This window comes from Dendrobates tinctorius, unplaced genomic scaffold, assembly GCF_039654945.1.
Source record: "Dendrobates tinctorius isolate UK_male_01 unplaced genomic scaffold, ASM3965494v1 ptg000075l, whole genome shotgun sequence".
NCBI lineage: Eukaryota > Metazoa > Chordata > Amphibia > Anura > Dendrobatidae > Dendrobates > Dendrobates tinctorius.
In genome coordinates this window covers 27,012,434-27,035,309 of record NW_027361743.1, presented here as the reverse complement: position 1 = coordinate 27,035,309, position 22,876 = coordinate 27,012,434, and the positions used below count along the sequence as shown (strand labels likewise).

Here is a 22,876-nt window from a genome sequence, read left to right as displayed (position 1 = left end):
TTACCTTTGTATTATCCGGTGACATCAAGCCTACGGGTTAGAAATGGAGAGGTGTCTATAAGACACCAATCCATTACTAATCCTATAGTTAAATTGTAAAAAAACACACAACCAGGTTAAAGTATTTTATTTTAAATAAACAGTTATACTCACTTAACGCCCATTCCATTGAATCCCTCGACTCCTGCAATAAAACAAGAACCAGAAAACAATAGTATTCCTCACCTGTCTGCCGTTCTGTAATCCAATGTCTGTGGGATACACACATGGTCAAAATTGTTGGTACCCCTCTTTAATGACAGAAAAACCCACAATGGTGACAGAAATAACTTGAATCTGACAAAAGTAATAATAAATAAAAAATATATGAAAATGAACAAATGAAAGTCAGACATTGCTTTTCAACTATGATTTCACAGAATTTTTAAAAAAATAAAACTTGTGAAATAGGACTGGACAGAAATGATGGTTCCCTTAACTTAATATTTTGTTACACAACCTTTGAGGCAATCACTGCAATCAAACGATTCCTGTAACTGTCAATGAGACTTCTGCACCTCTCGACAGGTATTTTGGCCCACTCCTCAAGAGCAAACTGCTCCAGATGTCTCGTGTTTGAAGGTTGCCTTTTCCTGACGCCATGTTTCAGCTCTTTCCAAAGATGCTCAATAGGATTTAGGTCAGGGCTCATAGAAGGCCACTTCAGAATAGTGCAATGTTTTCCTCTTAGCCTCTCTTGGATGTTTTTAGCTCTGTGTTTTAGGTCATTATCCTGTTGCACCTGTTGAGACCAAGCTTTCTGACACTGGGCAGCACATTTCTCTCTAGAATCCCTTGATAGTCTTGAGATTTCATTGTCCCCTGCACAGATTCCAGACACCCTGTGCCAGATGCAGCAAAGCAGCCCCAGAACATATCAGAGCCTCCTCCATTTTCACAGTAGGGACAGTGTTCTTTTCTTGATATGCTTCATTTTTCCATCTGCGAACATAGAGCTGATGTGCCTTGCCAAAAAGTTCCATTTTTGTCTCATGTGTCCATAGGACATTCTCCCAGAAGCTTTGTGGCTTGTCAACATGTAATTTGGCAAATTCCAGTCTGGCTTTTTTTTATAATTTTTTTCAACAATGGTGTCGCCCTCCTTGGTCATCCCCCATGAAGTCCACTTTGGCTCATACAACAACGGATGGTGCGATCTGACACTGATGTTCCTTGAGCTTGAAGTTCACCTTTAATCTGTTTAGAAGTTTTTCTGGGCTCTTTTGTTACCATTCGTATTATCCATCTCTTTGATTTGTCATCAATTTTCCTCCTGCGGCCACGTCCAGGGAGGTTCACTACAGTCCCATGGAGCTTAAATTTCTGAACAATATGTGCAACTGTAGTCACAGGAACATCAAGCTGCTTGGTGATGGTCTTATAACTTTTACCTTTAACATGTTTGTCTATAATTTTCTTTCTAATCTCCTGAGACAAATCTTTCCTTCGCTTCCTCTGGTCCATGTTGAGTGGGACACACACCATGTCACCAAACAGCACAGTGAGTATCTGTAGCCCTCTATACAAGCCCACTCACTGATTCCAAGAGTGTAGACACCTGTGATGCTAATTAGTGGACACACCTTGATTTAACATGTCCCTTTTGTCACATTATTTTCAGGGGTACCATCATTTCTGTCCAGGCCTATTTCGTGAGGGTTTTTTTTTAAATTATGTGGAAGCATGGCTGAAAAGCAATGTCTGACTTTCACTTGTTCATTTTCATAGATTTTTTATTTATTTTTACTTTTGTCAAATTCAAATTATTTCTGTCACCATTGTGGGTTTTTCTGTCATTAAACGAGGGGTAACAACAATTTTGTGCCAACAATTTTGACCACAAGTGTAAACAAATTTCAACCTGGATGGTGCCAAGATGCAAACGTCCAGGCTGAGAACTACTGGTGAATGAGATGCTGCTAGCGCAGCATCAGTGACTAGCGGTGACGTAATTGAGGTTACCTCAGGTCACTGAGTCTGTGTTCCCAGTCGTGTTGAACTGCGATGACCTCGGTGAGATCACTGATAGCACCGTGACAAAAAGACTCACGGTGCAGCGATAAGTTCACTGGGAGAAATTTAAATGTAATGTCCAGCTCAAAGAAAGGAAGGCCATACCCTTGCATACACTGAGTTTAAGAACCTAAAGCAAAATCGAAAGAAAAGAACTGGAGTATAAGTTGGCATACATGTAGCGTGTGGGCGCATGTTTACAGTGTCCATTAAATAAGAAAAAAAAGGAGATGGCCAATTTTGATCTGAGGGGTCAGATAAAAATTGGCAGTTCAAGTCTATGGGTTTATGAAAAATATCAGACCGCAACCAAATGATTTCTGAGTTTGGTCCGATTTTCATGGACTGACAGAAAAGACAAGGTGGAGAAACTTTTTTTTTTCTCCTCATACGAGAAAAACTGATCCCACACTGATCAAAGTCTCATCAGAATAATGGGTCAATTTTTCACATATGTGAAGAAATTGGTCATGTGAACCTTTGGTTGGCTTCTGCTACCAAGTCGCTTCACAGTATAAAGTTAAAGATGCCGTTATCAGAGCCGCCGCAAGAACGACGATGGCAAAGCCACTTCAGAAAAATGACGGCGTCTGCATCGGCATCTAAAAGACGTCATGTGCACGTAGCCTAATTCTAACATTTCAGCAATCTGATTTTGTCTCTGGCTTTAGAAATAGGCTGTATATGGCTGGAATGAGAGGTTGGTTAGAAAGCTGGGATGTAGATTATACTATAACTAGTGATGAGCGAACGTCCTGGGATAAGGTGTTATCCGCCATGCTTGGGTGCTAACCGAGTGTCTTTGGTGTTCTCGAATAATATGTTCCTGTCCCCACGGTTGCATGTCTCGTGACTGTTCGACAGCCGCAACACATTCAGGGATTGCCTAAGAAACAGGCAATCCATGCAGCCGCGGCGACTCGAGCATATTTGCGAAGACGCTGAAGACACTCTTATAGCACACGAGCATGGCGGATAACAACCTTATCCCAGCATGTTCGCTCATCACTAACTATAACCCATTGCTTAGTAAAACTAGCTCCATGTTGGCTGCTTAAAATGCATGTGTTTGTCCACTGTAATATATCTGAAATGGAAATATTTTCAGAAATCCATGAAAAAAAAAATAGTCTCCAACAATAAAGTTGAGTCATGGCAACAAACAGGGAGCTGCTTAATACCGCTCACACATATGGAAGGACAGTTAAGTATAGATATGTCTTCCGTACACAGACACATTCTGTTAAGTTTCGAGTACTTGCCCAATTTTTCAGTCTGGTCTTTTAGCCGCCAGAATAAACAAGCTTCCTAGTGAGCTCACTTGGACGGATAGGTTCATACTGAATATGTGCTCTCACTCAGCGACACCGAGATTTATCACCCCTAAGGTAGACTGGTCAACATTATTATTTTTTTTAGCAGACACATTTACCACTGCTCACCTCTGCGGGTCGAATGCTACATGCTGAGAATTAAGTTGCTGCTACTTAAATGAAGAGTATTATTTTGCTATGGAGTTTTCGCCGTAAGAGGCAAGCAGCGGCCGGCCGGTATCCTGCAGGAGGGAGCAGACCGAGGACACGTAATAGAAACCGACAGATCAGCCACAATTTGGATTATTTAAACGTCCCCAATGTTCGCGCTTGATACATTTCTGGATCATAAATGTAATTATAGGAGATCGGAACATGACAAGGCAGCAGCTGGAAAATGTGCAATGTGAATATGATCCTGTTTCCTTTCCATAGAAATAACAATATTCTCAAAAGGGTAAATGTCTTTCCAACCATCAGTATCAAAGGGTATGTACAAATTTGCAACATTTTTTTTAATTATTGCTCCAATGCAATTACAATTGAAAGAAACTTAGACATTTTCTATCGTTTTCTGCAGACCTACTGTACGTGTTCTTGTCATTCCATACTATAGCCCTGCACGCAGGCGTTATACCCTTAAGGACTCGTGCAGACGACTGTAGTTTTAGTCCGAGTGCGATCCGACAAAACACTGGATCACTCTCGGACCAGGGTGGTCCGAGGAAAAATATCGCAGCATTCCTGATTTGGATCCGATATTCATATTGCACTCGGCCATGCAAGTCAATGAGCCCAAGGGAAACATCGGACTGTACCCGGATGACATCTGAGTGCAGAGCAATTTTCACAGACTAACAGAATGGAGATGAAGAATTTTTTTACCAATCTTTTCCAAATCCGAGAACATTGGATCACACTCTGAACAGCATAATTGGCCCGATTCTGTCAGATGAGAAAAAATACGCTGGTCTGACTCTAGCCTCATAAATTAGGTAGCTGGTGGCCAACAACTATCTCTTTTGACTACCCACTACACGTGGACACTCGGCTCGGCCATGAGCTCCTGTGTTCTCTATGACAAAGCAGCGGTTACACCTCTCTGGCACTGGCGTTTCTCTTCCCCCACTAACATAATGATCGGTCATTGTAATTTAACAGGTTGGATTCTTCTCTTCCCCAACATCACTTATCGGGGAGAATCGTTAGAACCCATTACACATTGGACTCTATGCAGATACTGCCAATGTCAGCGGCATTGATCTAATGTGTATGGAGGCCTTTACTCCTATATCTTAGGTAGAGGAAGTAGAAGTGCACTAGCACATTACTACAGTATCTAATTACACCAAAGTGTGTGTGCGTTAGAGCTTTGTACAAAAAACAAAGACATTTTTATTTAAAAACCTATCCTGTAAGACATCTGTCTCCCTATGTCCGCTCTTTTAATATTATAGTCGGAAGTAAGAGCAGGAGAATTTTTTTCTTCCTTTTAATCTTGGTTGCACTTTGCACTTGCACTTTTTATCCGTGAGATTACAGTTTAAAAATAAAAATTAGCAAAAAAGTAATTTGTGTTGTGGAAATAACAAAGTAGGAAAAACTGAGTTCCATGCCTCATGATGGGTGGGAGAATTATTACAGAAGATGGTAGACAATGTGATTATGCCATGATCAAAATATGTATACAGGACTTTAATTACAACACAATTAGCCTGTATCAAGCCCCCATAAAATCATCCAAACCCACCAATATCAGTGGAATCAGGAGACAGTTTAGTGTGTATGGAGGTCTCCCGACTCACCCACAACAGCTTGATGGCTTATTGAGGAGTGTTACCCTACAAAATGTCATTTATCATTTTTGTATTTTGTTGGATAAACCTACAAGTATATGGCATGATTGAGAGAATATTGTTAATGATTTGTCACTGTGCACATGTCCTCCCTGTTATTTTACACTTTTACAACTACCTTCCAGATCTTCCAGTTTAGTTTCATATGTTGAGGCTCACACTGTTTGCACAAATGGTCCAACGTATGATAGATTGGTCGCTGATACCTATCTTATGTGCAAGATCAACCGATGTTGATTGATAGACGGTTGCATAAATCACAGGGGCTTTGCTCTGCTAAGTGCTTCTGCTAAGGTGCTTCCTGCCTTCAGGGAAGATATAGTTGAAAGTTTACCAAGGAGTGCAAAAAAGGCTATGGTGGTGGGGTCAAGAGGACTCATATCAGCAGGTTATAGAGTTTCAAAATTGGGCTGGGATTATTTTGGAGGACTTTAGCGGTGTTGTCGACAAGAGACACAATAGAGTCAATTAAAGCAAAAGGTTGTGTTTAGTGTCAATATGCCAAAGGGCAACTTGTCTGAGGCATGCTATACCAGTGGTGTTAACTCGTATAAGAGATGAGAAGATCTTTTGATGTTCAAATTTGCCTGTTTAGCTAAATTTTCCCCCAAAATTTGATTTGTGGTGAATATGTCAATACTGTGAATCTCAATACTGGAGCCTTGCAACTGCTCAGAAAATACATATGGGGAAGAGGAGAGAAAGAACCTGGTGGCCCATAACAGCTTACACTCTACATGAAAGAAAGAGATAAGACCCCGCTGACTATAAGAGCTTACACTCTACAGGAGTGAGAGGACCCCGCTGACCATAGGAGCTTAAGCCCCTGTCACACATAGCGATCTCGCTAGCGAGATCGCTGCTGAGTTACAAGTTTTGTGACGCAACAGCGATCTCACCAGCGAGATCGCTGTGTGTGACACTGACCAGCGACCGGCCCCCTGCCGGTTATCGCTGATCGTCCTGGAATAGCCAGGACATTTTTTTGATCGCTGGTCTCCCGCTGGCCAGCATGCATCGCTGCGTGTGACAGGCGGGAGACCAGCGATCAGCGTGCTGGTAACTAAGGTAAACGCAGGGTTTCTAATTACCGGGCGGTGCTTAGAAACCCGATGTGTACCTTAGTTACCAGCTCCCTGCATCAGCGCGCTGGTAACTAAAGTACACAGCGACGCCGCACGCTCGGCATCACTGGTGCTGATCGCTGGTGAAGCTGTCTGTTTGACAGCTCACCAGCAATCATGTAGCAACTCACCAGCGATCCTGACAAGTTGATATCGTTGTCGGGATCGCTGGTGAGTCTCTATATGTGACGGGGCCCTTACACTCTACAGGACAGCGAGAGAGAAGGCCCTGCTCACTACACTCTACAGGAGAGCGCGAGAGAACCCCACTGACCATAAGAGCTTACACTCTACAGGAGAGATAGAGGACCCCACCGACCTTAAGAGCTTACACTCTACAGGAGAGATAACCCCATTGACCATAAGAGTTTGCACTCTACAGAAGAGAGAGAAGATCCCACTGACCATAAGAGCATACACTCTACAGGAGAGATAGAGGTGACCCCACTGACCATAAGATCTTACACTTTACAGGAGAGGACCCCGCTGATCATAAGAGCTTACACTCTACAGGAGAGAGAGAAGACAATGCTGACTATAACAGCTTATACTCTACAGGTGAGCGAGAGAGGAGACCCTTCTGACCATAAGAGCTTACACTCTACAGCAGAAAGAGAAGTGACCCCACTGACCTTAAGAGCTTACACTCTGCAGGAAAGAGAAAAGACCCCGCTGACCATAAGAGCTTACACTGTATAGGAGACACAGAAGACCCTGCTGACTATAACAGCTTACACTCTACAGGAGAGCGAGAGAGAAGACCCTTCTGACCATAAGAGCTTACACTCTACAGGAGAGAGGTGACCCCACTGGCCTTAAGAGCTTACACTCTGCAGGAGAGAGAAAAGACCGTGCTGACCATAAGAGCTTACACTGTATAGGAGAGACAGAAGACTCCGCTGACCACAAGAGCTTTCACTGTACAGTAGAAAGTGAGGACCCCGCTGACCATAAGTTTACACTCTACAGAAGAGAGAGGAGCCCACTGACCATAAAAGCTTATACTTTACGAGAGAGAAGACCCTGTTGACCTTAAGAACTTACATGCTACAGGAGAGAAAGAGAGAGAAGACCCTGCTGATCATAAGAGCTCACACTCTACAGGAGAATGAGAGAGGACCCGTTGACTATAAGAGCCATGTGCACAAATTCAGTATTTGGTCAGTATTTTACATCAGTATTTGTAAGCCAATACCAGGAGTGGAACAATCAGAGGAAAAGTATAATAGAAACACGTCACCACTTCTGTATGTTTCACCCACTCCTTGTTTTGGTTTAAAAATACTGAGGTAAAACACTGACCAAATACTCAATGTGTGCACGTGGACTTAGAGCTTACACAACACCAGAAAGAGAGCGTGAGGACCCCACTTATCATGGGTTACACTCTAGGAGAGAGAGAGAGAGGACCTCACTGGGCACAAGAGGTTACACTCTACATAAAAGACTTACCCATTGACTCTGGAGAGTGGAAATGAATCTGTCGTACAAACAGTGTTCCACTTTGAGCCGCTGTTCAGTGATGGCCGAGGTATTGACCACCAATGTACAAGATATGATAATCCGCTAGATGTCGTAGCTGCAGGGCATTATGGGGAAGCCCGCACGTCCATACAAAAAGACATAACCCCACTTTCTGATGTTTTATCAGTGTGGGAAATAGAGGCATGCAAATTGGGTTTTTTTGGGGAACTGCAAATTGAATCTCAAAATGTTCAAATTTGTGTGAAACAAAAAAATTCAGGAAATTCCACTCAAATTTGAACCTCCACAGATTGATTCGCTCATCTCTGACTAGCATGATTATTACTTGTGTTGAATAAGTAGTAAAATAGCTGTGGGCCTTCATATTTCACAGTGCATTGCTGCTGGCTAGTGTTCAGCTTCTTCTGGAGGACCTGGATAGTTGAATGGGAATTGTGCAATACCTTATTTTCCCTGTGGGGGTGCTGTTGGGAAATTAAACCCCTGAGATTAAAGCTTGATTGCTGGTGATATCAGGTTCTGTACACTGTTTGATCAGTTTATCAATGGAGGACCTTAGTTACAAAGTACAAGTGTCTAAAGTGGAAGACAAAAATGAGGATATAATAATAGCTGCGGAGAACTACGTATCACGCCATAAAACATTTATTAAAAATTGAGAATTTACTTCACTTCAAAAACACTTTAAGGAAAAAGTGCCCTTTTGGGAAAATGATGGCAAACATGAATATTTCTTTTACACTATTATACATTACACATAGAAATTGTGCAAAACACCACATATTTTTATTTGAATTCATTTGAACCCCAACAAATGGAAAATATTTTTTTTAACCTTTACAAATTTAACTTAAGCTTTATTCTTTACAGTTTACACTATACAAACAATTGATCCCCCCGGTCGAGATGAATCAGAGAAGGTTGTCTGTAGCAAATTTGTGCAATGGGTGCGTTTTTACCACAATGTGTACAATATAGGCTGACGAAAACTACAGACAATCCTGGAGGTACAAACAAATGATACTTAAAATCTCTAAGAATATAAATTTAGCTCAATTTTTGGTTAAAACGCTATTTGAAGATTCCAAAATTGTTGGTGAGGAAGCCAATATGCCTAAAAATGTTCTGTTGGATCCCACATTTTTGGATTCTTTACGATACTAGAAAAAACACATTGGCTTTAGAAGTTTAGACATGGTTTGATGTGCTGATGATGTCTACACAGATTTGTCTACCCCTTGACCACTAGTGATTCTTGATATGATTGGACAAAAATTACCCAACCATAGCAATATTCAATGATTATCGGAAGGGTGAATTATACATAAAAATGATGACTATTTCTGCATTAGGACAAGTTGAGCAAAGAGGAATCATGTAGGAAATTAACCGGGGTGGTGCCTAAAGAAACCAAAGTTGTTTTTTTAACTTTACCTGGAATCTGGGGAAAGCAATATTTTTTTAAATTTATGATCCTACTTGTAAATGGCTAGTATAGTTGGTGGATACCAAATATTAAGGCCTGGTTTATTATTTTAAGGCCTTGTATACAACGGGCATTTATGTCAATAACTCCAAGTCCTAATACAAGAGACAGAAAGCATTCCGTTACGTGGTGTTTCGTCATGCATACAGCATTCGTTGAACCATTGAGGATTGGCAATGTTTCGCGATCTGATCTCATGGCCTCCATTTAGTACCATAATGTACTAAACCACAAAGCTGATTATATATCCACATCTGACCAAACAACCCTTATTGGACAGACTTAATATCTTGAATTAGTACATACCTTTGGAAAACCAGTAGGTCTAGAGCGTTTTCACCCAACCACAATGCACTTCTGTGACAAGTGCTGACAATATTTAGTAGGATGACCTCAGTGTTATTTATGATTCCTAGTATGTACAAGGCCGTATTCCTTCCACTATGCCATGACATGGACTTAGAATTGTATATCTATAAGGTATAGATATAGTATAATGTTATTATGATGCATGGTTTGGTTGATCTTTGGTTCGGTAAAAGCTGATATAAGATATTTCTGTACTGCAGCTATGTCTTACTATGCAAAGTGGAAGAATTTTCTACATCTATGTTGCGCACCACACAAAATTCATCATCTTAAATTTTTAAAAATCATTCTATTTGGAACCAATATAAAATATATTAAAGCTAAAATATAATTTGTCAGACATGGATGGCAACATATGTGATAAACTGAACTACTTACTGTAGAGTTTAGTATCAGCTTCAGCCCTGATGTTACTCTGCTATTGTATTCGACATCTTGTATGGGCCGTCATTTACATTCATCCTCTGACCTGAGGCTTTGGAGACCATTTTGTGGCCAGTAGAAGGGGGTGTCAGCCATTTGCTTGCAATACACAAAGATGCAGCCCCCCAGAAACATTAGACTAAGCTTGGCCAAATCTGTTTATATCGGTAGGATTGTCTGGCCTTCTGATATGAATAGAAACTTCCTTGTCTCTACCCCAGAAGATTCTGGCTTGTTGAATTTCAACGGGTAAGCCCTATGTTTGGCATAGAGATAAGCCACTGCCGGTTGAGAGTATCAGCAGCTCTCTCATAGAGAACATGAGACCATTCGGCCGAGAGAGCGGGTGTGTATCGGGGAATTGAGAGATATAGCTGGCAGCTGAACGAACGTTTGGCTCACAGCGAACTAGTGTGAATGGGGGATTTTAGATTTAATCCTGGCCCTAGCTAGGCCACAACTAGATCTTAATAATCAGAAGGACTCTGTTGATAAGAAATCAGTTGAGAAGAGTCAGAGCAAATGTCTTTTAGTACAGATAAGGGTACATTTAAGGCCCCGTTACACGAATCAATGTCCCAGCGATCCCACCAACGATCCGACGTGGATGGGATCGCTGGGACATAGCTGACCGCTGGTGAGCTGTCACATAGACAGACCCACCAGCGATCAGGATAAGCGAGCAAGCTGGTATCCAAGGTAAACAGCGGGTAACTAAGAGCCGCGTGGCTCTTAGATACCCGCTGTTTACATTGGAAACCAGCTCCCAGAGTCGCTGATCGTTGGTCTCTCACTGCCACACGCAGCAATGCGTGCTGGCCAGCGGGAGACCAACGATCAAAAAATGGCCCAGGACGTTGAAGCGCGATCAGCGATACCCGGCAGGGGGGCCGGTCGCTGATATATGTCACACACAGCAATGTCGCTGGCGAGATCGCTGTGGCATCACAAAATCAGCGATCTCGCTGTGTGTGACAGGGCCTTTACACTGAATGATTGTCTGCAATTTGTACAGTGTAAACAGGCTGCCGATCACCCTCATTTGTCGGGTGAAATTATCTTTAAGCTTGCTTAAAAAAAAAAATCTTTGTTCTCGGCAGCGCATTGTCATACGTGGTAGCATGTGCTGCCAAGAACAATGACAGCCTATTCATACAGAACTATCTGTTATTGATCTCTTACTGATCGTTTTTTCCGCATCGGATAAGCGAGTGGCCTGTTAAATGACTGCCATAAAACATGTAGCCGATCGGTCGTTTAACGCCACCGGTCATTTAGTATAAAACCATTCTATGACATTTGCAGATTGGTCACCACATTAGCATACAGTGATATAGAGGAAGAAAGCTTCTGTTCAAATAGAAGCAAGTTACAACCCCGTACAATAGTCAAAAGTCTGTAAAATATTAGAATATTACAAAATAGCTGCTTTCACTGTAGTATCGGGTGCACGCAAGAGAATCTGTCATACTGGAGCCTTTTACTCAGTAATAAAGCACACTCTGAAGACACTCAGGAGCCACATATCCTCTAACAAACTTCCCAAGGTACTAGCTAGGGTCTGAAGATCCAAACGTCTATGGTGTGAGTTATGGCTTTCTGGTTCATTTACAAGAGTAGATAATCAGCAAAGAAGCGCTCGTTCCTGATAACTGGCCTGTATAAACATTCCGGTGAAACCCAATGATCAACCAAAAAATTGCCCCATGTAAACAAGATATGTGCTGCCGATAACCATTCTACTAGCGGTTTTCGTCAGTCTCTCTAAACAAGCTGGTAAACGAGAGCCGAAGGACTAGAATATCGGTGCTTGGTAAAGGTGCACTGATGAACCAAACTGTACATGTATAAATGCACCATTAGGCGTGAATGTCGACGATACAGTAAACCATTCTGCCAGGGAATTTATATATGGGGCAATGATAGCAAACTGAATCCTGTCCCAGGTAAAAGGAAAATTCTCACGTTACTCATTTGTATCATAAAGGTCCAAATCTCCAGACCTGAATGTTTTCCTGTGGTTGGCCCAATGATTCTTAATTTAGGATACTACATACTTTATGGGTAAATTAAGTAATTGTAGGTGTTAGGCCACCCATACACATTATGGGCGGACTATCCTTCTGCCGACAGCTATCTCTCCCGATTCCCCAAACGCGGGAACTCTCTTTGTAAGGGAAAACAGGAGAGCACTGTGTGATAGCGGCTTATATCTAGGGAGATCAAAAGGATCGGATGTTGAAATTAATCCTTCTCTGCCCCAACATAATTTGTGAAGGGATACTTGACCAATCTTGCTGAAATTGGCCGATTTGATTGACTTTGATCTAATTTGAATGGAGGCTTTAAATTGAAGGTCATGGGTCTAGTATAAAATCTGCCATAAGGCCCCCACCTACCATCGGTAAGGGCCTTTTGTTACTTTTGCCAACTCCCATAGTTATTCCCCTGAGGGTGTCCCAGTGTGACAGATTCTCACTGAAGTAAATGGCTCGTCTATCGAAACTACAGTCATGGCTTCTTTCAGATTCATTTAATTTCTCTAAACTTTTAACAATAGAAATAATTATATTTATACCTCTTTTTTTTATTTGGGTAATCTTAACGTTTGATTGTCTGAATGATTGTCTTTTTGTATTAAATATAAACATGTTATTTTCACCTTTTTTTTTATAACCTTCAAATGAAGAAAAATTTTTTATCCCTATACCTGTTATACCAGAATATACTAAACCTGCTCCACGCTGAAGTCTCCAATTCAGCAGAGAGAAGGTTATTGGCTCAGGTAACCTATAGTAATACGTTTCCCCTCCAAAATAAAATAAAGCATATGCACAATTGTTAAAAAAAAACAAAAAAAAAAAAAACAACTTTTGTCACCATCATGCATTTTACAATAATGTTATCCCACGTCTCTCGCTCTGACATAAGAAGTCTGTAAGCCCTGTAAAATGCAATATGTCCCCCAGAGTCCATTCGCTTGCGGTTCCTGCGTTGTCTTAAACAGTCACTGCAGGGTACATCATCTGTTCAGGGTTACTGTGAGGGTACGGAGATTGCATCTGTCTATATCCACCTTGGAGTCCATCTAAAAAAGGTGGCATTGGGGTCATGGGGACAGAGTCATGAGGTACTGCATATCCCACAAACTGGGGGTGAAGATATTGTCCTTGGTGCGGAACCATTTGGGTCGCTTGTTGACAGTTTAACACTGAATAATTGGTGGGCATGTTCACATACACGTTATTCATGGCTCCTTCAGGCAGACAGCAGTTGGTTTGTGATCTAGTTGGAGGAGCCCTTGCCCCCGAATTGGCACTTGAGCTGGAGCTGGTGGCCGTGCTGGACTGCCGAGATGAAGACCCGCGTGAGGTGCTGGCGCTTGATATCATAGGGATAGTTTCCATAAGGCGATTGCTTCCTGGAGCTCTGCTCTGCTGAGGTTCCTGCTTCGGTCTCAGGCAACGACAACAGCAAATAGCAACCAAAGACCCCAAGATGATAAACGCCACAAATACTGATCCGACAATCAGGAATGGCACGTAGATGGGAACTGAAAAAAAAAATACAACAATAGGTTTAGAGTAAAGAAGCTAACTAAATGTTTCATCTCATCAAAGTGTGGTTGGTGGAGTCCAGCTGCTGTACAATCATTCTAAAGACCTAGGGGGTTTAGTACTATCTTTATCTCCCCGTCACTGTAAGGGCCGGTGCAGAAGACCGTTTTCTCCACATCTGAGAAAACCGGTCTGATTATGCTAATCACTCTCTGATCAGAGCGTGATCCGATTTTCTCAGAGGTGGAAGGGGAAAAAATTTTCTCCACCTTCACTATAATGTCAGTCTATTGGTTGTTATCCAAGTGCGGTCCGATTTTTTTTTCCATAGAGTTGAATGGGCGAGCGCCATCCGATTCTCGAAAGCAGAGCATGCACGCTGCGATTCTTTTTTTGCACAGCACAATAAAATGACAAACGACGGATAGCACTTGTCCAAGTTATTCGGTCGTCTGCACGACCCTTAATTGAGAGTGACTAAGCTTGTGCGGGTCCCAAGCATGGGTGGTGGTAAGGCACGGCTGTATGGAGTCCAAGTTGTTGGAAAGCCACCACTCACACTTTAACCTCTTTAAGACCAAGTTTCACATAATTAGGAAAAAATGATGACATGATCTGCCTTGCTATTTACATTTTCTAGCACGTACCATTATAATCATGATAGTGAAAGTCATGACATTGTCTGGCTTATAAATTGATGATTTCATGCTTAGACTTGCCAAGGAACTAGTGATGGCAGCTCATGTAGTACGTGGTGTTTGGTGATGGGCACCTGGCTTGCTTGAAGGTACCTTAACCCATCTACCAGACTACCGTATCATACCACTGCACTATCTGTAGGCGAGGAACACTACTCATCATGTGAGGGACTGTCTAGGCATGACTGCACTCTATAGGCAGCAGAAAATAAATAGTTAAATACATATGCAATGACCTAACCACTGACTGTAATTTCATATACCAACATGTCAGTCATCATCAGTAAGAGCAGAGCGTAGCGAGCGAGATCGCTATGTGTGACGGGGGCTTTAGAGGGTGCAGAGGTAGCTGTCACACCCACGTCCTGGTAACTGAGAGGGGCTCAAAGCCCAAGTAAGAAGACATCAGTGTTATTAACGGCAAATAGTAGCAGAGGGGTCCCAATACAAATTTTGCATTGAGGCCCAGAAGCCTGACCTCTGTTGCAGCTATGAAAGAAATGAAAAGAGACAAGAAGTCCTGTTGGGTCTTAACACGTATTTACACTTTAGTTCTTCCATGCATCTGACCCCATGGTGTAGTGCAACACTCCTGTGAACCTATGCACAAAACTTTTAAGCCCGCCATACATATTACATGTCTGTTGAACACACAACTGTTCGCAGATCATTGGCCGTCAGTCACCCCCTGTCCCATACACAGGAGCACATGTACTCTACGAGAGAGGCACTCTCAGACATCTCTGGCGGCAGCTCATCTCCGGGAGAATGAAGTGATTGGCACTCCAAAATCATGCAGAATTCTTAACTACCCTGTATACCAATTGTCCGGGGTCTCTATACACATTTGGGAGTCTCCAAACCCATCAATATTAGCGGTCAGGCCGACATTAGTCTAATGTGTATGGGGGGGGGGCTTTAGCTACTGCAACTGTACCCCTAATGTACAAGATCAAATACAGTTAATAATGGCAATGTAGAAATCGGATGCAGTATAGACGATCTGTATAGGATCCAATTTTTTTGTGCACCCAGGGATGCATGTGAATAGTGTATTCTGGAAGTTTTTCTCATGCGCACTCTAGGTGTAGATAGGCCCCACGGTGGGTCTGTATGGATATATACAGAGTTGTTTGCACCTGTTCAAAAATGACAAGTTTTTCAAGTGGAAATTGCTTCAGGAGATGTTACTTTTTGGGGGGTTCTTGGACAATTTTTTCTTTAATATCTGAAGCGATTTTGAAGAGGATCCGCTTCAAAGACTTATTAAAAAAAACTGAAGAAATGAACAGCAGAGAGGTTAAAACATTGGAATTAATTGAAAGAGTCTTTCAAGCATTTTGAATTGTTTCCTTTAGGATTTGGGAGCGGATCTGCTCAAAAAAAACTCAAAAACTTTTGTTGGAACAAAATGCACATGGAATATTTTGATGAGTTTATTTTGAATGCTTCGCTCTAAAAACCTCCATAAAAAGCGCGCACAATGTCTTTTTCAGGTGGGTACGTGTCCCAACTCACTTGTAAAAGCAATTCTTTTAACCGCTCCAGATTTCCAAAGACGCCAAGCAGTTAAAAGAAGTGATTTGCCCGGTTTTCAGGCGGCTTCCACTAGGAAGAAGAGATTTTGTACATAACAGGTAAAAGAATGCGTATTCGGTGGGAAAAATTGTGTGGGTATGTCGGCGTCTAAAATGCTTTAAAAACTCTTCCGATGAATTTCTACGACAAATCTATTTAGCTGCTCATAGGAGTTGTTTTTCCTGAAGAGATTTTGAAAAACATTTCATAGGAAGCTTAACCCCTTCATGACCCAGCCTATTTTGACCTTAATGACCTGGCCATTTTTGGCAATATTGACCAGTGTCCCTTTATGAGGTAATAACTCAGGAACGCTTCAACGGATCCTAGCGATTCTGAGATTGTTTTTTCGTGACATATTTGGCTTCATGTTAGTGGTAAACTTAGGTCAATAATGTTTGCATTTATTTGTGAAAAAAACAGAAATTTGGCGAAAATTTTGAAAATTGCTCAATTGTCACATTTTGAATTTTTAATCCGTTAAACCACAGAGTTATGTGACACAAAATAGTTAATAAATAACATTTCCCACATGTCTACTTTACATCAGCACAATTTTGGAAACAAACATTTTTTTTGTTGGGAAGTTATAAGGGTTAAAAGTTGACCAGCGATTTCTCATTTTTACAACAAAATTTACAAAACCATTTTTTTTAGGGACCACCTCACATTTGAAGTCACTTTGAGGGGTCTATATGGCAGAAAATACCCAAAAGTTGACACCATTCTAAAAACTGCACCCCTCAAGCTACTCAAAACTACATTCAAGAAGATTATTAACCCTTCAGGTGCTTCACAGCAACTAAAGCAATGTGGAAGGAAAAAATGAACATTTTAATTTTTCCAATAAAAATTTTCTTTTAGCATCAATTTTTTCATTTTTCACATGGGCAACAGGATAAAATGGATCCTAAAATTTGTTGGGCAATTTCTCCTGAGTACACCGATACCTCATATGTGGTCATAAACCACTGTTTGGGCGCACGGCAGGGCTCAGAAGGGAAGGAGCGCCATTTGACTTTTTGAATGGAAAATATGCTGGAATATTTAGCGGTTTCCATGTCGCGTTTGGAGAGTCCCTGTGCGCCTAAGCATTGGAGCTCCCGCACAAGTGACCCCATTTTGGAAACTAGACCCTCCAAGGAACTTATTTAGATGCATAGTGAGCACTTTGAACTGCCAGGTGCTTCACAAATTGATCCGTAAAAAAAAAAAAAAGGACTTTTTTTTCACAAAAATTGCATTTTAGCCTCAGTTTTTTCATTTTCACATGGGCAATGGGATAAAATGGATCCTAAAATTTGTTGGGCAATTTCTCCTGAGTGCACAGATACCTCATATGTGGTCATAAACCACTGTTTGGGCACACGGCAGGGTCCCGAAGGGAAGGAGCACCATTTGACTTTTTGAATGGAAAATTAGCTCCAATCGTTAGTGGACACCATGTCGTGTTTGGAGAGCCCCTGTGTGCCTAAACATTGGAGCTCCCCCACAAGTGACCCCATTTTGGAAACTAGACCACCCAAGGAACTTATCTAGATGTGTGGTGAGGACTTTGAACCCCCAAGTGCTTCACAGAAGTTTATGACACAGAGCAGTGAAAATAAAAAAAATAATTTTTTCTCCTCAAAAATGATTTTTTAGCCCGCTATTTTTTATTTTCACAAGGCTAATAGGAGAAATTGGACCACAAAAGTTGTTGTGTAATTTGACCTGAGTACATCGATACCCCATATGTCAGGGGAAACCACTGTTTGGGCGCATGGGAGAGCTCAGAAGGGAAGGAGCGCGATTTTGGAATGCAGACTGATGGGATGTTCTGCGGGCATCATGTTGCGTTTGCAGAGCCCCTGATGTGCCTAAACAGTAGAAACCCCCCACAAGTGACCCAATTTTGGAAACTAGACCCCCCAAGGAGCTTATCTAGATGTGTAGTGAGCACTTTGAACCCCCAAGTGCTTCACAGAAGTTTATAAACGCAGAGCCATGAAAATAAAAAATAATTTTTTTTCCTCAAAAATTATTTTTTAGCCCGCTATTTTTTATTTTCACAAGGGTAACAGGATAAATTGGACCCCTAAAGTTGCTGTTCAGTTTGTCCTGAGTACGCTGGCACCCCATATGTGGGGGGGAACCACTGTTTGGGCACACGGCAGGGCTCAGAAGGGAAGGAGCGCCATTTTACTTTTTGAATGGAAAATTACCGTATTTTTCGCTTTATAAGACGCTCCGGATTATAAGACGCACCACAATTTTTGAGGAGAAAAATAAGAAAAAAATATTTTTTAATAAAATGGTGGTGCCTCTTATAATCCTTGCATCTTATTGCTTACCGGGGTTGGTGGCTGCGGTGTAGAGGGATCCCAGGCTCGCTGCTGGAGGAGGCAGGCGTGGAGTGATGCTGCAGGCCGCATTCAGGGATGAGGGGGGGCTCCGATGTGTGCTGTTGCTGCTGCAGAGTCTTGTGCTGGTGTCAGGTTTCTCCACTTGTCCGGCGGTTGGAAGCCGGTGCTGCGGGTGCTCCGGTGCGGCGTTGTGTGCCCATCGATGCCCGGGGCTCTGCCGACATTGTTCGACAGACCAGAGCCCCAGCATTTCCTCGGTTCCCTGTATATGTGCGCTGAAGTGCCGGTAAAAAAAAAAATGGCCGCCGGCGCGTGCGCAGATGGGATCTCGGGACCAGTTCTCGAGAGATGAGATCTGAAATCTCATCTCTCGAGAGCTGGATCCCGAGATCCCATCTGCGCACGCGCGGCGGCCATTTTTTTGCAGGCACCACCGCGCGCACACAGGGAACCCAGGGAAAATGGCCGCCGGCGCGTGCGCAGATGGGATCTCGGGACCCACCTCTCGAGAGATGAGATTTCAAATCTCATCTCTCGAGAACTGGGTCCCGAGATCCCATCTGCGCACGCGCCGGCGGCCATCTTTTTACCGGCACACAGGGAACTGAGGAAATGCCGGGGCTCTGGCCTGTCGCTCAATGTTGGCAGAGCCCCGGGCATCGACGGGCACACAACGCGGCACCGGACACACCCGCAGCAGCGGCCAGCAACCGCCGGACGCCCCCGATCACAGCCTAGGTAAGGCATGTCCGCTTTGTAAGACGCACCCCTGTTTCCCCCCCAAATTTTTTGGGGAAAAAAGTGCGTCTTACAAAGCGGAAAATACGGTAGCTCCAATCGTTAGCGGACACCATGTCGTGTTTGGAGAGGCCCTGTCTGCCTACACTTTGTAGCTCCCCCACATATCACCCCATTTTGGAAACTAGACCCCCTAAGGAAGTTATCTAGATGCATAGTGAGCACTTTGATCCCCCAGGTGCTTTACAGAAGTGTATAACGCAGAGCTGTGAAAATAAAAATATTTTTTTTTCCTCAAAAAATGATTTTTTTAGCCCGCTATTTTTTATTTTCACAATAGTAACAGGAGAAATTTGACCCCAAAAGTTGTTGTCCAGTTTGTCCTGAGTACGCTGGTGCACAATATGTGGGGAGGGACCACTGTTTGGGCACACATCGGGGCTCGGAAGGGAAGTAGTGACGTTTTGAAATACCGACTTAATGGAATGGTCTGCGGGCGTCATGTTACGTTTGCAGAGCCCCTGATGTACCTAAACAGTGGAAACCCCCCACAAGTGATCCCATTTTGGAAACTAGACCACCCAAGGAACTTATCTAGATGTGTGGTGAGCACTTTGAACCCCCAAGTGCTTCACAGAAGTTTATAACGCAGAGCCGTGAAAATAAGAAATCTATTTTTTTCCTCAAAAAATGATTTTTTAGCCCGCAATTTTTTATTTTCACAAGGTTAACAGGATAAATTCGACCCCAAAAGTTGTTGTCCAGTTTGTCCTGAGTACGCTGGTACCCCATATGTGGGGGGGGGACCACTGTTTGGGCACACATCGGGGCTCGGAAGGGAAGTAGTGACGTTTTGAAATACCGACTTAACGGAATGGTCTGCAGGGCGTCATGTTACGTTTGCAGAGCCCCTGATGTGGCTAAACAGTGGAAACCCCCCACATGTGATCCCATTTTGGAAACTAGACCACCCAAGGAACTTATCTAGATGTGTGGTGAGCACTTTGAACCCCCAAGTGCTTCACAGAAGTTTATAACGCAGAGCCGTGAAAATAAGAAATCTATTTTTTTCCTCAAAAAATGATTTTTTAGCCCGCAATTTTTTATTTTCACAAGGTTAACAGGATAAATTCGACCCCAAAAGTTGTTGTCCAGTTTGTCCTGAGTACGCTGGTACCCCATATGTGGGGGGGGACCACTGTTTGGGCACACATCGGGACTCGGAAGGGAAGTAGTGAATTTTTGAAATATCGACTTAATGGAATGGTCTGCGGGCGTCATGTTACGTTTGCAGAGCCCCTGATGTACCTAAACAGTGGAAACCCCCCACAAGTGACCCCATTTTGGAAACTAGACCCCCCAAGGAACTTATCTAGATGTTTGATGAGCACTTTGAACCCCCAAGTGCTTCACCGAAGTTTATAACTCAGAGCCGTGAAAACAAAAAAAAACATTTTTTTTCACAAAAATCATTTTTTTTAGCCCCCAATTTTTTATTTTCCCAAGGGTAACAGGAGAAATTAGACTCCCAAAGTTGTTGTGCAATTTTTCCTGAGTACGCTGATACCCCATATGTGGGGGTAAACCACTGTTTGGGCACACGTCGGGGCTCGGAATGGAGAGAGTGCTGTTTAACATTTTCAACGCAAAATTGGCTGGAATAAATCGTGGCGCCATGTCGCGTTCGGAGACCCCGTGATGTGCCTAAACAGTGGAAACCCCTCAATTCTAACTCCAACTCTAACCCCAACACACTCCTAACCCAACCCTAATAATAACCCTAACCACAACCCTAACGCCAACACACCCCTAACCCTAATCCCAACTCTAACCCTAACTACAAGCCTAACCCTAATCCCAACCCACCCCTCACCCTAATTCCAGCCCTCACCCTAATTCCAGCCCTAACCCTAATTCCAGCCCTAACCCTAATTCCAGCCCTAACCCTAATTCCGACCCTAACCCTAATTTTAACCCTAACCCTAATTTTAACCCTAACCCTAATTTTAACCCTAACCCTAATTTTAACCCTAACCCTAATTCCAACCCTAACCCTATTTCTAACCCTAACCCTATCTGTAACCCTAATTCCAACCCTAACCCTAGTTCGAACCCTAAATGGGAAAAAAAATATTTTTTTTATTTTATTATTTGCGCCTGGCTATGGGGGTGATAAAAGGGGGGTGTATTTACTTTTTTTTTCATTTTGATCACTGTGAGAGTGTATCACAGTGATCAAAATGAAAAATGAATGGGCAACCGGCAAATTCATGGGCGCCGCCATCTTGGACAATGGCAGGCGCACTGCGCATGCGCCCGCCATTTTGCAAGATGGCGGCGCCCATGATCCGGACGCCGGGAGCCACGGCGGGACACCGGGAGCACGATCGGAGGTCCCGGGGGGATCGGAAGGTGGGAGGGAGCGATAGGAAGGGGAGGGGGAGCAGATGATGAAGGCGGCGACTGATCCCTGCCGTCCATCGTTGGCGGGGGCCGATCGGCCCAGCCAGTCGGTGTGTGGGGGGGTCGGGTGTCGGTGTCCAGCTATGGCCGATTCTATTGCAGCATCGGCCATGGCTGGATTGTAATATTTCACCAAATTTCATTGGTGAAATATTACAAATCGCTCTGATTGGCTGTTTCACTTTTAACAGCCAATCAGAGCGATCGTAGGCACGTGGGGGCTAAGCCACGCCCCCAGGGATTAACCGTAGCGTGTCCTCTGTGTGCGGATCGGGTGACCTTTCAGTGACCCCGGTCACCCGACCCGCAGGGGGGCTATTTATAGCATGACGCCTACGTAGGCGTCATAGGTCGTTTGGGCACGGCTTTTCATGACGCCTACGTAGGCGTCATGGGTCGTGAAGGGGTTAAAGACAGGAAAAAGCTACAGCGCACTTACAGATCAAAAGGCAGCAAAAAACATACACCACTTCCTAAACCCATCCAACCCGATTTAGGAAATGCTTCAGGATAAGAAAAACCCCGCAAAAAATAAAAATAAAACGGTATGCGCACACATCGGTTTTTTTTCATCCTTTATGTCTTCTTTGCATCAGCTTTGCTGCTGATGTCTTTTCTTTGCTGACCATCTGTTAAGTCGTGAGCGGAAGTTGTCTGAAGAATGGTAGGTTCACTTCTTTTAGAAACTTTTGAAGTTTGAAGCGGTTAAAATAAGCGGAAAAAGACGGAACATGGACATAGCAAATCATTTTGACATTGCTGTGCATAAGTTCATTCTTTTCGACTTTTCTTTAGCACTTTGTAAAAAAAATGTCATGTGCACAGACCCTAAGAAGCATTTTCTTAAGAGTTTTCCTATTGAAAAAATAGCCGGTTTTTCATGCCTCCAAAAACACAATGTGCCTAATTCACCTGTGTGTAAGGCCAAGTTTACATGTTCAGTATTTCCTGAGTTTTTTACCTCAGTATTTTAAAGCCAAAACCAGGAGTGGGTGATAAATCCAGAAGTGGTGACGTGTCAGCCCCCCCCGTAATAAAGAATAAAATATAAAGGGGGGTCCCATGGCCATACAGGCCGTAGATGGAGTATTAAAATTATTTATTTTACGTCAGATTTTCTCCTCATAAAGTTATAATTTTGTTGTGGTAATCGGATTTTATGCAAGTTTTCTGAGAGGAATTCTTGGCGCCGTTTTTACGTGCCCTGATTGGTGTATTCAGATTTCAGGTGTATTTTCATTGGTTGATTTTGCTTTGACAGCTGTGGTGATAATATATAAATCCCTGTTTGGCAGTTTTTTCCTCACACAGCATTTCTCTGAAGAAAAAGAAGATTCCCCTCCATCCCCTACTGTTCGAATCGAATGTCGTGAGGCTTATTTGTGGGAA

General features: G+C 42.9%; 1 protein-coding gene across 1 annotated transcript in view; it reads right to left on the bottom strand.

Annotated features, from left to right (window-relative positions):
* Positions 1 to 8,457: 8,457 nt before the first annotated feature.
* Positions 8,458 to 22,876, bottom strand: part of SHISA2 (shisa family member 2) — a 31,949-nt gene continuing 17,530 nt past the window's right edge. Inside the window, exon 2 of the mRNA XM_073583120.1 lies at positions 8,458 to 13,661. Within this exon, the coding sequence (XP_073439221.1) occupies positions 13,108 to 13,661 (554 nt within the window). The 3' untranslated portion in view covers positions 8,458 to 13,107. The remainder of the gene's footprint in view (positions 13,662 to 22,876) is intronic.